Raw genomic sequence first — 17,666 nt, forward strand, 5'->3', positions numbered from 1 at the left:
ACAACATTGAAATTAAATGTTTAGTAGAATGATTTTCTTCAACATTCTTTCAGTTTCTTTACCGTCAAGAGCGATAAAATACGTCTTAAAAGGACTGCCTTTGGCGAGCAGACGAATATTGTATTCGGAATAGTTTGGTCTATGTCAAGGTGTCTCCGATCGGTATCTCATAACGAAATAAGAATATGCGTATTTTGCCTAAGGTGGCTTTATGAACCTTAGCAGGTCAAAGATCAAGTTTCAGAATGAGCATAAACTTAAAGACCTGCTTCAGTCCTACCTTTTAACCTTAAATTGTCACTGAAAAAGCCTGAAAATCCTGACATGAACAGTGACGCCTGTCAAAATAGAGCCTATTTTATATAAAATACCTATGGTTTTGCGTGCTAGTGTGGCGCGTGGCCTTTAACTGTTACCTTTTGTAATCATGGGTTGCACTATACACGAAAAAATTTGAATAGCCGGGCAGCAGGGCTTTAAGATTTATGTCAGTAACTGATGAACACTTTGGCGTGACGGATGGATGGGAAAGTCCTGGTCCAATAAACTTAACCGACATGCGTAAAAGCGGTATAATCTACCGCTACTGAGTAGTTGTGGTGAGTTTATGAAAATTGTAGATCGTTCGGGAGACTGACGAAATTGTGTGCTAAAGAAATCAACACTTGGTCGCTGATACTAAGAAAAGTACACTTGGAAAATATAGACGCCATTCAATTTAGTGTCTAGCCATTGGATTTGATAACATGTATACTGAATACTTTAAAGTAATACAGAGGCCATCAGTTTAGAATTTGATATTAATCACTTTCTTTGATATAAATATTAACCAGTACATGAGGGCTGCTTTATTTTAAGTTAATTGGGGAACGGGTGTATCATACGTTAGGAGGCGGGGGGGGGGGGGGGGAGGGTGTGTTGTACGAGGTATTCTTGGTGCATGGCTGTTGTAGCTGATATATAGCGGCTATGTGACCAGCATCGCATTAACTTTCTAACACATCTTGTAGACAGATACCAGACGTTTTTAAATATTTCAGGTCTAGAACATTTCAGATGGTTACAAAATTTAAGTCACACTGCCTCTCTGAACAGTATCTCAGGAACGAGTGGGCATTTTGGTAGAACCAATGACATTTCTTTGCTTCCTCGTATGAAAATATTCTAACATCTCTTGCAGGTGCTCAAACGTAAAATAATGCCAGTCAAATTCAGTGATTTAAAAGACTCAGCCAAGTGCATTGTATTTATAGAATTACACAAATATGTTCTTGGAAACAATGTGTACTTTGTGAAGCAAAAACAACTCTAAACATTTTACTACTGCCTTCATATTTTATTCCATACACACTATAAAGACATGCATGTATAGAATAACACTTAAAATTGAAGAGGGAATCGACTTTCATTATTATGTCCTCTACCAGGCTTTTCTTCCATTTCAGCTGGCTACATGAGGCAAATACTCATATTATTTGAATATAACCTATGCCTTTGCATTGTTTATCACCTGACTTACGCCAGTAAAGAGTTCAGCCGGGCAGGAATTGAACCAAGAGGGCATCGGCACTAGTGTTTAAATATCCAAGCAGGTGCACGAGAAACTGTGGTAAATCAGATGATTAACCGCCAAAAGGCATTGTTTATTTTTATTCTAACATTATCAATAAAACATCATCACAATAAAAATGCTGATCTTCACTCATCGATGTGGGTTCGAGCCTCACTCGAGGCTTGAATTCTTCATGTGAGGAAGCTATCCAGCTGGCTAACGGAAGGTCGGTGGTTCTACCCAGGTGCCCGCTCGTGATGAAATAATGCACAGAGGGGCACCTGGGGTCTTCCTCCACCATCAAGCTGGAAAGTCGCCATATGACCTACAATTGTGTCGGTGCGACGTTAAACAAATAAAATAAACATTCATCTTAGTAGTAAAGAACCTAGTAACATACGGCTATTTCACTCATCGATCTAAACATTGTTTAACATAATATACAATGCTCAGCTTACTTCCTTGTTTAACTAATAAACAAACGAAGGTTTATGAAGATCTGGCAGAAAATGTGGTATAGAGCATATTATCAAAGTTTTTTCCCACGATTTGGCCTTGTGACCAGTTTTTGAGATTAGATTACAAAGTTTTATACTTAATCTAGATTTCAATTGAGACAAACATTCTGACAAATATTTATGATGATAAAGTATATAATGTTGCCACAAATACAATGTATATTAACAAAGTTTTTCCTACAACTGGCCATAGAGATCTAGTTTTTGGCTTAAGATACATTGTAAGCAAGTTTAAAATTAGACCTACTAGTATATTTCATAGAGGCAAACATTCTCATAAAGATTTATGATGATCAAGTAGAAAATGTGACACAAGTGTTCACAAAACTTGCTATTTATTGACCTAGTGACATAGCTTTTGTTTTAACCTTTAGCCTGCTGCAGGCATGATTCTGCCTTTGCGACCAGTGCAGATCAAGACCAGCCTGCACATCCATGCAGGCTGATCATGGTCTGCTCTGCTCGTTATTCAGTCAGAACACTCCTCCTAACAATAAATGGTACCGTCCAAACTGAAAGATGGTCCAGTCCATTTTAGAAATTCAGCACTGTAAAGGTGTTAAAGATGACTCGGTTTCCAAATCGTCGTAAGATTTTAAAGAGACAAACACACTGATCAAGTTTCCTTTTGACTGACCAAAATAGTGACCTGTAGTGTTACATTAAAACTCTTGACGATGAAGATAACTGATACAGTAGAGCCAGCATATGACCTTAAACATACACTTGTTATTTTGTACCTATATTTTTAAGCAGTTTTTATAAAATTAATGACTCTTGCATACAGAGTTGAGAATGAACACAACCAGTGACCTGCATGGTCTTCATCTTAAAGCCAAGTTTATGTAGTGAATGTTTGTCGTAAGTTATATAAAAAAACTTCAGGAGTTCTGGAATACCACACAGGCTGACAGAAGCATCGTAAACCCATGATAACAACCAGTTTGAAACAGAATAATACCATAAGCTGGTATATTTGAGGGCCAAAAAGTTCAATTCATGACTTTTGGCAAGCTGAAATATTTACAAATTGCCAAAAACTTAGGTACAAAAGAGAAGTTTGTTTGGTAAATATGGACTTTACACTAGCTGATGTTTTTGTGTATTTCTTGAATTCTGCAAATTTCCATGTTGCAAACTTGTCCATTATACAGTAAATGTCTTTATGTTTTTGCTTCCAGCGACAGATATACATTTTGTAATAAGCAAGCAATCCTTGAAATCATACAACTTTTCAATATATCTGATCAACAATCTTTCGCCTTTCCAGATCTTCTTCTGTCATACGGAAAATGTTTGACTATTTTCTAGTGCAATCCTTTGAGAACTCTGAAACTCCATTTCATATCTATGTTTTAAATACAACACAAATCTTTCATGTTTGTAAGGAGTTTTCCATGTCATATGTAAACACTATCTCATTAATTATGTCTTTTATTTCATTCAGTGAAATATCCTCCTTGAAAACCTGAAAAAATAAAATAATTAGTCATCAAGGCAGTTTAAAGCGGCATGCCTCCAGATCGTTCGACAAGAAAAATAATAATTTTTTTTAGAATTCTTGAAATAAATGCTATATTTCTTAAGAAGGCTTTAAAACTAAATTACTGACAAAATTTATGTTACGGAAACACATGAGAATTTGCTGTTTTTACTACTTTTTACGATGAAAAAGCGAGACTGTGCAACTTTGGAATGAACATAATATGCTTCAGATGTCAAGTTTTAGAGGCACTATGAGTTGATTACAGAAATAAGTGTGACAGATGACAAACAGTAAAATCACTATATCCTTCTATAGTCACTAAAATTAGTCAGAACAAATACATCCACATGCAATCAGAGCAGATTGAGTGTGTTTTGGAAGGTCTTTTTATATAAGTTATCTGCATCCAGCAGTTCATGTTAAGTTGTTAAAAGGTATTTCTATATTTAGCTCTATTGGCCCCCAAAAAGAAGCCAAATGCCTTTTTTTGAACAATTTTGGAAGAAGCCCTTACAATAATGCTACAGACTAAATTTGGTGAAGATACATCAAGAGGCTTGCGAGAAGAAGTTGTTTAAATGTACCGGTACTTCTATTTTTAGCTCTAACAGCCCTGTAAACGTACATGTAAATTTTGAGAGTGGATCTTACAATGATGCTACCACCTTATGTTAAAGAAAATAGATCCATTAAGCAGTTCATGAGCAGTTGTTTAAAGGTATTTTTTATTTAAGCTCTAGCAGCCAATAAAAGGGGCCAAGGGCCCCAATTCAAACAACATTTGCAGAAGACCTTACAACTATGCTATAGGAAATGACTGATGAAGATTTATCAAGAGGTCCAAGATTAGACTTTGTTTAAAGGAATTTTTACTGTTCACTGTAGTAGCCCCTAAAACACACCACTGAACAACTCTTGGAATGGACCTTACAATCATGCTAGACATAAACTATGATGAAGTTCCATGGAGCAGATCATGAGATGTTTAAAGGTATTTCTATTTTTAGTTCTAGCTGTAGCTGCCCCTAAGAAGGTCAAAGTGCCCCAATTTGAATAACTCTGGGAGAGGACCTAAAAATACATGTACAGAGTATATAAAGATACAACAACTGATTCATGAGAAGCAGCTGTTTAAAGCTATTTCTATTTTCAATTCTAGCAGCCCCTAAAAAGGGCAAAAAGCACAAAACTGGGAGACAATCTTTGAATGTACAGACAAGGTACTGATGAAGATCCATCCGGTAGTTCATGATAAGTAGTCATATAAACGTCCTTCAATCTTTAGCTCTGGTGGCCCCTAAAAGTGGCCAAGATGAAACATTTAAATGATTTGATTCAAGGCCATGCTGCTTGGTGCAGTTCTTAGCAGCAGTTTCAGAGATGTCATCAGAGTGTGGAGAGATGGAAGACGGATGAAGAAAACAGATGGATGTCGAAGGGACAGACGGTAGGTAGGTCTTGCCACAAGGTGTACAGAGTACAAGTAAATTGGGTCATTTATTTGGACAGTACTCACAGTAGGACGAAAAAAGATGTTTGTCAGTTGAAGGTCTTGCCACAAGGACTGATGAGTGTGAGTATCAACAAAGTTTGGGTCCTAAAGGTGAGCTGAAGGCAATCTGGTTCATACAGACAGACAGACAGTTCAATCACTTCATGCCCCTCCTGTATCTCTAGGACCATAAAAATATTTCAACTATTTTTTCTTTATAGTTTTTCTTGCAAATCTTGAAGATACAGCCATAAATAATATTATGGCTTCTAGACTGTTAACAAGCTTTACTTTTGATTTGACCTGGTGACCTAGTTTTTGACCCAACCTGACCCAGATTGGTTCTTAAGATTCTGACCAAGTTTCATAAAGATATGGTCATAAATGTGGTCTCTAGGCTTTTCACTAGCTTTTCCTTTGATTTGACTTGGTGACCTAGATTTTGACCCCATATGACCCAGATTCCAACTTGGCCTATAGATCATCAAGATTAACATTCTGACCAAGTTTCATGAAGATACAGTCATAAATTTGACATCCAGATTGTCAACAAGCTTAACCTTTGATGTGACCTGGTGACCTAGTTTTTTACCCCACATGATCCAGATTCGAACCTGACCTAAAGGTTATAAAGACGAACATTTTGATCAATACCCATGAGTTTCAAACTTAAAATTATGTCTCTAGAGTGTTAACAAGCTTTGCCTTTGATTTGACCTGGTGACCTAGTTTATAATCCCACCTGACCCAGATTGGAACTTGACCTAAAGCTCTTCAAGATTAACATTATGATCACATTTCATTAAGATATAGTCATAAATGTGGCCTCTAGAGTGCTAACAAGCTTTTCTTTTGATTTGACCTGGTGACCTAGTTTTTGATTATACATGACCCAGATTCAAAATGGATCTTAAGATCATCAAGATTAACAATCTGCCCAAGTTTCACGAAGATACAGTCATAAATGTGGCCTCTACAGTGTAAACAAGCTTTTCCTTTGATTTGACCTGGTGACCTTGTTTTTGACCCCATATGACCCAGGTTTGAACTTCACCTAAAGATCATCAAGATTAACATTCTGACCAATTTTCACTAAGACACGATCATAAATGTGGCTTATAGTGTGTTAACTAGCTTTTCTTGTGATTTGACCTGGTGACCTAGTTTTTGATCCTACCTGACCCAGATTTAAATATGCCCCAACGATCCTCAAGATTAACATTCTGACCAAGTTTCATTAAGATATGGTCATAAATGTGGCCTCTGGAATGTTAACAAGCTTTTCCTTTGATTTGAACTGGTGACCTAGTTTTTGACCCCACATGATTTAGATTCGAACTTATCTAAGGATGATCAACATTAACATTCTGACTAAGTTTCATGAAGAAACATGCATAAATGTGGCCTCTATGGTGTTAACAAGCTTTTCCTTATATTTGACCTGGTGACCTAGTTTTTGACCCCAATGATCCAGATTCGAACTTGACCTAAAGATCATCAAGATTAATATTCTGGCAAAGTTTCATGAAGCTACTGCCATAAATGTGGCCTCTATGGTGTTAACAAGCTTTTCCTTTGATTTGACCTGGTGACCTAGTTTTTGACCCCAAATGACTCAGATTCGATCTTGACCTAAAGATCATCAAGATTAACCTTCTGGCAAAGTTTCATGAAGATACAGTCATGAATGTGACCTCTAGAGTGTTAACAAGCTTTTCCTTTGATTTGACCTGGTAACCTAGTTTTTGATCCCAAATGACTCAGATAAGATCTTGACCTAAAGGTCATCAAGATTAACCTACTGGCAAAGTTTCATGAAGATACAGTCAAGAATGTGACCTCTAGAGTGTTAACAAGCTTTTCCTTTGATTTGACCTGATGACCCAGTTTTTGACCCCAGATGACCCAATATCGAATTTGTCTAAGACTTTATTGAGGATAACATTCTGACCAAGTTTCATTACGATCGGGCCAAAACTGTGACCTTTAGAGTGATAACAGTCAAATTGTTGACGACGGAAGGACGACGACGGACACAGGGCGATCACAAAAGCTCACCCTGAGCACTTTGTACTCAGGTGAGCTAAAAAAACTTTTATCGTGGTGAATCTTCTACTCTGTTTTAAGTTATTTTCATTGCCTGGATCAGGAGGGTCATATATAAATCATTTAAGGTATTAGACCCATAATAGAGTACCTCCTTTTTGAAGAGTATTTAATTCCTACCATAAACCTTCTTTGAGGTGGGGGGTGTAAGTTCAAGCCCCACTGGGACCACATTTTTTTCCTTATTTTCCTTTTTTCTAGTAAGCTTTTAATTCTTTCAAGATTTAATATTGATTTATTGTACAAAAGTGGAAATTTTTTATTTGATAAGCGATTTCTTGCTGTTCAAAGGGAATTTACCTCTGAAACAGAAGGAGTAGAGTTAGACATCTTTAAAAATACAGAGTTACATGCAGTAAAAGTTCTCTTTTTTGCCTTCACTCTTTAGACTACATATTGGGGAAGAAATGTAGGTAGGTTTTACTTCTGCCTAAAAGTTATTTTTGAATGAAGTGAGCAAAATTCAAAACAGACCCGCAGGATTAGACCTTAATTTTTCAATGTTGGAGTTAGAATTCTGTCTCATTAAATCCGTCTTCTTGAGGCACCCTAGGAAAAAGAATATTGACACGTTTTATTTTGTGTTTTATAACTGTCGACCAATAGTTTGACAAAATTAATGGTATAATGAACTCTCTGCAAACGTTTTGGATAGTGGCCATCACTTTGAAACTTGTCTCTACTTCAGCTTGAGGAAATATCATAAATTATACAAAATTCATAACAAGAGGACCATGAAGGCCCTGTATCGCTCACCTGACCTATTGACCTAAAGATCATCAAGATAAACATTCTGACCAGGTTTCATTAAGATATGGTCATAAATGTGGCCTCTCAAGTGTTAACTAGCTTTTCCTTTAATTTGACCTGGTGACCTAGTTTTTGACCCCACATGACCCAGATTCGAACTTGACCTGAAGATCATCAAGATTAACATTCTGACTAAGTTTCATGAAGATACAGTTAAAAATGTGGCCTCTAGAGTGTTAACAAGCTTTTCCTTCGAATTGACCAAGTGACCTAGTTTTTGACCCCACCGGACCCAGATTTGAATTTGATCTATAGATAATCAAGATAAACATTCTGACCAAGTTTCATTAAGATACTGTCATAAATATGGCCTCTAGAGTGATAACAAGCTTTTCTTTTGATTTGACCTGGTGACCTAGTTTTTGACTATACATGACCCAGATTCAAAATCGATCTTAAGATCATCAAGATTAACAATCTGCCCAAGTTTCACGAAGACACAGTCATAAATGTGGCCTCTACTGTGTAAACAAGCTTTGCCTTTGATTTGACTTGGTGTCCTAGTTTTTGACCCTAGATGACCCAATATTGAATTTGTCCAAGATTTTATTGAGGGTAACATTCTGACCAAGTTTCATTAAGATCGGGCCAAAATTGTGACCTCTAGAGTGTGTTAACAAGCTTTTCCTTTGATTTGACCTGGTGACCTAGTTTTTGACCCCAGATGACCCAATATCGAACTCGTCCAAGATTTTATTGAAAGTAACATTCTGACCAAGTTTCATTAAGATTGGGCCAAAATTGTGACCTCTAGAGTGTTAACAGTCAAATTGTTGACGACGACGACGACGGACGACGGACACAGGGCGATCACAAAAGCTCATCTTTGAGCACTTTGTGCTCAGGTGAGCTAAATACGGCACGGTAAAAGTTGTTTAAAAATTGCAACACGGTGCAAAACACGGTCAACTTTAAGAGTGTTTTTTTTTTGATTTAACGTCGCACAGACACATGATAGGTCATATGGCGACTTTCCAGCTTTTAATGGTGGAGGAAGACCCCAGGTGCCCCTCCATGCATTTTTTCATCACGAGCGGGCACCTGGGTAGAACCACCAACCTTCCGTAAGCCAGCTAAATGGCTTCCTCACATGAAGAATTCAACGCCCCGAGTGAGGCTTGAACCCACATCGATGAGGGGCAAGTGATTTGAAGTCAGCAACCTTAACCACTTGGCCACGGATGCCCAAGCAAATGCCATTTTTTAAACATTACTATTAGGGGTCTAATACCTTAAAACCTTTCACCACCATGAGGAATCTGCTATTCTAAGTTTCTTCTATTTCTGACTCAGGCGGGCCATATGCAAATCAGTTAAAACCTACCTTCCACCACGGTGAATCTGCAACTCTGTTGTATGGTACTTCTATGCCATGGCTCTGGAGGGCCATATATATCACAGCTATAGCAATGTGTTGAGGTTTGTACCTCAAGGCTAGAGGTGAGTGGTATGAATCTCTAAGCAGTGCCCAGCAGGTGCGTGACAGAGGGACCGACTGCCAGGTGAAAGGATCAAACCAGTCTTCAAGGTATTTCAAGTAATGCAATAAAAACTGAAAATACATGTTCAATACTTTTTGTTGACCTTTTCAAGTACAAATCAAACACAAAAATATTTCAATTAACAGCTTTAGACTCGTACTACAAACCAATTTTGATCCATCTGTACTAATAGCTCGCCCTGAATAAAAATGGTCATTTTGTCATAGCTCTCCTGCTTTATAAAGTAAAGTGCTTGTTTGCACACTACAAACATTCATTTTTGTAACTGTATTTAAATTGGATAGAGGTGCTAAAAATTAATAAAATGATACAATAGAAATACTCAATTTTGTTGAAATTTTGATACAATATTAACAATATTAAGTTGTAAATATGATAATTTTCGTAAACAACCTGTACAAAACTTGAAAGATACTGCCAAAGAAAAGTGGGATTGGAAGTTCTGTTTGGCATATAAATAAAATAAAGTACACTACCTTATGTGGATGGTAAACGACTGATTTGAAATGCAAGCTTCTTAATAAAAACAGTTCACAGTTAACTAGGGAATCCCTGTAGTGCTGAAAGGTGGTGCCCATCTCTAAAGGTGGCTTGTCTCTATTTAATGTTCTGTAAAGTAAAACAAGGTTACATATCCAAGTAAACCTTATAAAAAAGAACATGCTTGTTTATTCTTTATTTCTCACAAACACAATGCAGGTCATATTGCAACTCTACAGCTTTAAATGCTGGGAGGCCTACCCTGTTCTGTCAGACAGAAGATTAGCTGAACAGCATACATGAACAAGGAGAGTACAGATCTACAGATCCTGGGGTTATAAGTTTGATCCCTTGGCCAGGCATATGTTCCCTGTGAAAATCTGATTAAAGACAATGTGTCTGAAGTAATTCATCCTCCATCTTTCATTCATGAGAAGTTGACAGTTACTTGCAGAGAGCAGATTAGTGCTGGTACAGAATCCAGGAACAATGGTTAGGTTAACTGTTAGTTATTACATCCTAAATTTTTTTTGAAGAACAGCTCTAAATGTAAAACAAAGTTAAGATAGAATGTGTAGCAACAAAAATGATTATATATTCTGCATGTATCATGCCTTCTGCATCTTTTTCATAAACTTATTTATTACTCAAAGATGCTCCGGACAAGCTTCAATTTGACCTTTGACCTCCAACTATGACCTTGATCTTTGAGATAGGAACATTGGGTTTGTGCATGACACTCCTTCTCATTGAGGTAAAAATTCATGCCAAATATAAACAAATCTGGTAAATGCATGTCAAAGTTATGGGCCTGACAAACTTCAATTGACCTTTGACCTTCAACTTTGACCTTGACATCTGAGATAGGAACATAGGGTTTGCACCAAGACATGCCTTCTCAGTGAGGTGAACGTTCATGCCAAATATAACCAGATTGGTCCATGCATGTCAAAGTTATAGTCCGGACAAAATCAGACAAACGCACGGACATACACCAACCCGCCAAAAGTGACAACTATATCGAGCTCACAGCAAGCGGACTTGACAATAAAACTACTGCTAAAATAAGGCAGTACCTGCATGTAACATTGACAATGCCTCTAAGTTACTAGTATAGGCGAGATAAAACTACTGCCAAAATAAGAAAGCATACAGTACCTGCATGAACGTTGACAATGCCTCTAAGTTACTAGTATAGGCAAGATAAAACTACTGCCAAAATAAGGAAGTATGCAGTACCTGCACGTAACGTTGACAACGCCTCTAAGTTACTAGTATAGGCAAGATAAAACTACTGCCAAAATAAGGAAGTATACAGTACCTGCACGTAACGTTGACAATGCCTCTAAGTTACTAGTATAGGCAAGATAAAACTACTGCCAAAATAAGGAAGTATACAGTACCTGTATGTTACATTAACAATGTCTCGAAGTTTAACATGCTCTTCTTCCTCTGTCTTGCCCCCAAGATACAAACATGTGGCAGCAATCAACTGAAAGTTTCAAACGTATATAAATATGGCATATAATAATAATTACATGAACAGTAGCATGTTAAGTCAGGTAAGTAGGCAAGTGTCTGAAAAAATTGGAAAGGCATGAGCAAGCCTTTTCAATTTAAATACGTTAACATAATAATTTGTAATTTTAAAGGTTTTGTTAAATAAATTATTGATAAGGGGAATTTATCCCCCTTGGACAACTGAGCAAAAGAAGGATTTTGTTCTACATTCTGTTAAACTATGTAGAAATACTCAGAGAAAATATAGCACAACGGAAAATGTACTGCATACATGTATGATGTATTTACATGTGCACATTTTATATCACATAAATGATTCATATATTATTTTTTTCATTGTAAAACTTTATATATCTTACATATGGATCATAGTCATCTAGCCTGTTTTCTCTAAAGAATCTATGATACAGGACACAAGCTGATGCCAGAGATATTGTTTTCATACGAAGCTTCAAGCCTGAAATGTAGAAACATGTTAATGTTATAGGTATTTAACAAACATATTTCATCCCTGAATCTTAAAAATGTAGCCCTTTGGTCAGAATAAACTAGAAATATGTCGATAGATATGACAGGACATGAATGTCCCCGCTACGTGATGTTAGGACAAGGAAGTTTGAGACCAGCGAGTAATGGCACTTCGACAATAGAACATGTATACTGAAAATAAAGATTGAAAAAGATAAATGACCATAAATATTTATTTCACCTTGAAATGATTAAATGTTATTTGTGTCGTTCAATATGGTAATACTGTAAAAGCAGAAATTTTCGCAAGGATTTAATTTCCGCTATATTCGCGAGGTCTCTCACCTTGCGAACATCAATCCCTGTGTAAATATTAACCATTAGTATAATAATGCAAATGAACCTTCTAACTGACTGGTAATTGATTTATTAATGAATAGGTAATGATTTTATATAGTTTTAACTGTTATTTACTTAAGATATCAATACTTATCTGTAAACAAAATACTGTGTGAATACATACCAAAGTATATTTTTCATCGTCTCAAATAGATTACTGATTTTTCAGTCGATAAAACGAATGAGATCGTGTTTGTATACAAATCCATTGATATTCTATTTTTAGAAATGATAAAACATTGATCTCGGAACGTCCATGTTATTTTGTAAAAAGTTATGTTTTTCTAATGGCCTATTAATCCACAAATCTATAAATATTTTTTTGATGACTAGTGTTTCCTGCAGGCCTTTTTAACATGGCGCAGCGCCATGCCCCGTTTGAAGTTCCGCCAAGGTGCCCTTCAAGCTGCCCGTTTGCGCCATGTGCCCTTTTATTTTATCAGGCTTTTGTATTTATCTTGAAAAGTGCCCTTTCAAAACCAGCCTGGATAGCCAATGTCCGCGGGGCATGTTCCGTGTATTGTACCGTCAATTAGCGGCTTTGATCAACAGGTCGACACGTGGGTGCATCACTGACAGGATTATGCAATCAATTACTGTTTTATGATTCTTTAATTGGAAACAGTAGATGAAAATTCATTGTTTTTAGCACGTCGGCGGAGAAGCTACATTTAGCCTTTTTACGGAAGAGATGATTGAAAACGGTCAGTTAACACATGATTAAAGGATAATTATTTTAAAAGGTTGTAATCAATTAAAATGTAGATTGACTGTCGCACATTTTTGATGCGCTCATTAGGCCTTTAAAAATAAAATGTTGAATGTTTGCCCTTTGCCGATCGCCGACCAACCCATGAAAAATGACCAGACTCAAAATGTTTTACATCGATTTTATCTACAAGATATATTTTATTCCTTCACGGGTATCATTTATAAAAATAATACAAGATAAACATTTAAGCTTCAGAATGATACCAAATTCATTAAAATCGACAAATGTCTTGTTTAATAATTACGAAGTAGTACTTTCAAAAGCACATTCATGACGCGCCGACGCAGAAGTCCCCACCATCTTGAAAATTTGAAAACGTACATCGGTATGAAAATAACCGATAACCTAGCGATTAAGTTATAAAACCTGATCGAGATTTAAATGAAAAAACTAAAAATGCAAGGCCCTAGTTTTGTTTTAGTAAATAATTTGTCAAAATAATTTTATAAGGCTGAAATTTAAGTTGAAAGTGCACGGCCGCATTCAAGCAAGCCGAAATTTTGAATTATTATTCGCAATGAACCATAGGTATTCACATGTATGTTTATTTTACTTAATACTGTATGATTAGATAGAAAAAAAACAGATTCTTAGTCAATCATTGATTCAAACTAGTGTATGTATCGCAGAAACTTGATAAAAAAAAGTGGCAGACGATCTGTAACGTTTCAGTGCCACACAAATCCCGTCGGTGAAGAGCTAGCTTTTCACCGACGGGATTTGTGTGGCACTGAAACGTTACAAATGGTGGCAGCGGTGGGATGAAGTCAACTGCCGGACTGGAGTTGCCTTACCCATGTAATTCCTAGGCCAAATCTCGGGACGAGATTTCTCGGAGGGGAAAGTAATGTAACGATTACTGAATGCATAAAGGGAAGTAATTGCATTAAAATGCAAATTTGTAAACCTGTCAATTGTCACTGGAGTGAAATGACAGTATATATGCACATTAAATCACCTTTGGTGATGAGCTAGCTTTTCACCGACGAGATTTGTGTGGCACTGAAACGTTACAGATCTAATCTAGCAAACTTCACAGCATGTACTTTTTACGTAGCATTCTACTTTCGTTTTCGTATGCCCAAAACAAAAGAAAAATGTAACTTTCCATGTAGATTTGTCTTCTAAATCTTACTGACAACGAAGAACAATGGGTTTAATCAGCGATATATGTACACAGTTATTGATAACATGTAGATTTGACGAACTGCCTATGCTCTTAACGTAATTCAATGGTGAAATGGTATGTGATGATTGACAAAATAAAGTTGGGCATTGATAGTTGTTCAATAAAACTTGTTGCTTATTAAATTATCACCAGATATCTGTCTCTGAAAATGCAAGCCAGCACTTCATGTTGGTAACAAAATAAAAATGTTTGAAAGTATGGTAAACATTATCTAAGGAATAATACAAAATATCTACCCCATATCTGAGATATGAAAAATTCTCAAATGCAATGTGAAAATAGTATGTAAAATGGTGTCTGTAAAATGATGCCAGCAAGCGTACTTGGACGAATGCCCTTTCAGTGCCAAACCGTGCATTAAAAGTGCCCTTTTTCAAGGGAAGCACCATGCCCCTTTTAGAGTCTGCAGGAAACACTAATGACTGAAAGCTTACAAAACAAGCGATTCATTAAGTATTTTTAACTATCATTTCGAAATAAAATGGATTAATTATGAATGCTTATTGCAGCTTAACTACTTTTTTCTAAAAGTTTTGAACACCACACCACAAACAGTTATTCATTAAAAAATATTTGAATACTTAAGTTTATTTATATGAAAATTGTAAGTATTTCAAAACTGTTTTAATTTTGAAAATCTAGTTAAAAAGCTGTTAAAATTTAAAAATTCCGATCCTATAAAAACATTGTTTTGCCAGCCACCAGATAAACAGATTTTAATGAGTGACATCACGGCGATCTCGCTATCATTGATCCCTTATCGGCTGAATAATGCAGTGATTTATTCACGATGATTAAAAGTAAATCTTAAAGTATATATTCATGCGAAATTTTGGTTGCAGATAAGTATCGATATCTTTAGTAAATAACAGGTACCATTACTTATTCATTAGGAAAGCTAGAACGCAGGCAAGGCGTCTGGTTACCGGATGGTTAGACACTTCCTTATTTAAATAAAGTTAACATCGCATATGAATAATCAACAAGGCTTTACGTATTTGTAGGTAAATAAGGCCATTTCTAACAGCCTCGCTGTTGGTTTAACCCTTTAGCAATGTGGTTAGAGTGTCTGCCTTCAGACCACAAGGTCCGGGGTTCGATCCTCGGTACAGTCTGTGGTATTTTACTACAATGGCGACGAAGATGTTTGACGGATTCATGCATTTAGATGAGGCTAGAAATTGAAAGTAGGTTCAGTTGATGCCTCGGGCTAGAAACTGATAGGCAGTTCAGTTGATGCCAGGTCCTTCAATGTTAGAGGAGAGGATTGTAGTGGTTGTAGCAGTGATTTTTTTACTTTTTTTGGCAACAGCCCATGCCTTTTAAATTGGGAATTTTTAGCGCGATAAACTTCAAAATTGGGAAAAATTAACAAAACTTAATAAAGAAATCATTTTGGAAAGTTTTATTTTAAGGTAAATTTATTTCATTCAAATATTCACTGAGGTTGAACAAACAGGACAGACAGGTTATTTTCTGATGTCACTGGATCTGATGGCTCAGATAGCTTAGGGTCACCAAGCTTAGGGTCACCATGAGCTTCTGTTGATTTCTGAGGGTCATTTTGTGGGGACTCAGATTTCTTGGACAGATCACTTTGCTTTTCTGATGTTTCATTTGAATTTGATTTCTCTTTAACTTTACCAAAAGATGTTCGAATGTCCGGAGTACCGATGGCGTGTTTAAGTTTTATTTTCTTATTATAATATTTGGAATTATGCGACATTTTTTGATAATTTAGGTAATTTTTTAACAATTTTTTTTCTGACACATTTTGACAAATGAAAAAGCGTTTAGCGACCGTGATGAAAGTCATACTAAATGCCGTACTGTGCCATGACACGTTTTATGTAAACAACGCGCTTCGAATTGGCAACAAAATTCTGCAAATAAACCATAATTAGAGTCGGAATTTTTATGATTATTTGCATCGTTTTAGTTCAACTTTCAAAAGAAATCAATCTAATGCGGAAAAATCATCTCGTTTAAGGAAATTTTAAGCATTTTTTTGGAATTTTGACCATTTTTGTCAATTGGGAAGACGCCGAATTTCGGAGTCAAATCAGCGCAAAAAAAATCACTGTGTATGTATATAAAGCCATTTCCAACAGCCTTGACCGGCTAGACTTTAGAATCTGTCCTTAGCTATTCTCGTTATAGGAGAGATCGTGTTTGTATACAAATTCTATTTTTAGAACTGATAAGACAGTGATCGGGTGGGCAGAAGCCGACCGTCCATGTTTTTTGTAAACAGTGATGTTTTTCTAAAGGTCTAAACTTTCTTAAAACACAAATTACATAAATAATTTTTTGATCAATGGAAAGGTTATAAAACAAGCAATTTATTGATTACTTTTAATTGTTATTTCGAAATAAAATGGATTAATTATGAACGCTTAACTTACACTGTTTTTCTAAAGGTTGTGAAAATCACTACGCCGCTTTTAAAATTATATGTCATTTAAAACGGTTATTCATTGAAAAAAGATATTTGGAAACAAAAATATGAAGATTGTTAGTATTTCAAATCTTTTTGAATTTTGAAAATCCATAAATGAGCAAAAAAGTTATTAAAAATTAAAAATTCTGATTCAATACGCAAACGGTGTTAAAATCATTTGTTTTGCCAACCACCAGATAAACAGATGTTAACGCGTGACGTCACGGCGATCTCTCCTATTTGGGCATTCTTTTATTTATCGATATGGTAGCATATATTTTCCTCGCCAGGTTTAGAAAATGCGGGGGGTGTGGGGGGCAGCAGCCCCCCAATTATGAAATATACAAACTAAAAAGCCTTACCTTTATTTAAACCATACAGGTACTGGATATTGCAAATTATGCAGATTTTACCTACGGACAGATTCTAAAAGTGCTCCGCCTTGACCTTAGTTTGTTGCACAAAAGCTTTGTACTGCTTGTGTTGTATGTTGATTAATGTTATATGTGACGTTAACTTTACTTAAATAAAGCTTACCTTTACCTTTAAATGATCTAATAATAAAACAAGCCTGGTGCAAAATAAACGAGTTAAAAATGAGGTCACGAAATCCAAAGACAAATAAATTTTCTGACAACTTGAGCGATTTAAACAATTATTTTTTTAACTTACCAGCTTCATAAATGAAACGAACTACTCGAAAATGAACCATCCCTTCATTTTCGGCCATGCTTTCTATCCTTTTTACTAATATATTGTACAAATTATTGGAGTCAACCTGGATTGTCTTCCCTTGGCCTGATTTTGTCTAAATTCTGTTACGCGCCGTACCTCCGATAGTGAACGGATAACTGTAAGTTGCGCTCGCGCCACGTGCACTTACAAAATTAAGTGTATATATTATGTAATTTATTGATACACATGTAGTATT

General features: G+C 36.0%; 1 protein-coding gene across 1 annotated transcript; it reads right to left on the bottom strand.

Moving 5' to 3' along the window:
* Nucleotides 1–1,614: 1,614 nt before the first annotated feature.
* On the bottom strand, nucleotides 1,615–17,546 carry LOC128548034 (cyclin-Q-like). Its single transcript, XM_053522307.1, has 6 exons — nucleotides 17,408–17,546; nucleotides 11,827–11,924; nucleotides 11,350–11,438; nucleotides 9,943–10,075; nucleotides 9,289–9,516; nucleotides 1,615–3,538 (listed from the first exon to the last, which is right to left on the bottom strand). The coding sequence occupies exons 1-6, from the start codon at nucleotides 17,463–17,465 to the stop codon at nucleotides 3,446–3,448; spliced, it is 699 nt and encodes a 232-aa protein (XP_053378282.1). The 5' UTR covers nucleotides 17,466–17,546; the 3' UTR covers nucleotides 1,615–3,445.
* Between the last annotated feature and the right edge of the window lie 120 nt (nucleotides 17,547–17,666).

Source organism: Mercenaria mercenaria, chromosome 13 (genome assembly GCF_021730395.1).
Source record: "Mercenaria mercenaria strain notata chromosome 13, MADL_Memer_1, whole genome shotgun sequence".
NCBI lineage: Eukaryota > Metazoa > Mollusca > Bivalvia > Venerida > Veneridae > Mercenaria > Mercenaria mercenaria.

What these genes read in the sequence shown, in the direction of transcription:
- LOC128548034 (XM_053522307.1), bottom strand. Translation starts at nt 17,465, where the DNA reads ATGGCCGAAAATGAAGGGATGGTTCATTTTCGAGTAGTTCGTTTCATT. An exon ending in TCGTTTCATTTATGAAGCTG is followed by an intron (nt 11,925 to 17,407) that starts GTAAGTTAAAAA and finishes TCTACATTTCAG; the next exon opens with GCTTGAAGCTTCGTATGAAA. An exon ending in ATTGTTAATGTAACATACAG is followed by an intron (nt 10,076 to 11,349) that starts GTACTGTATACT and finishes TTTACTTTACAG; the next exon opens with AACATTAAATAGAGACAAGC.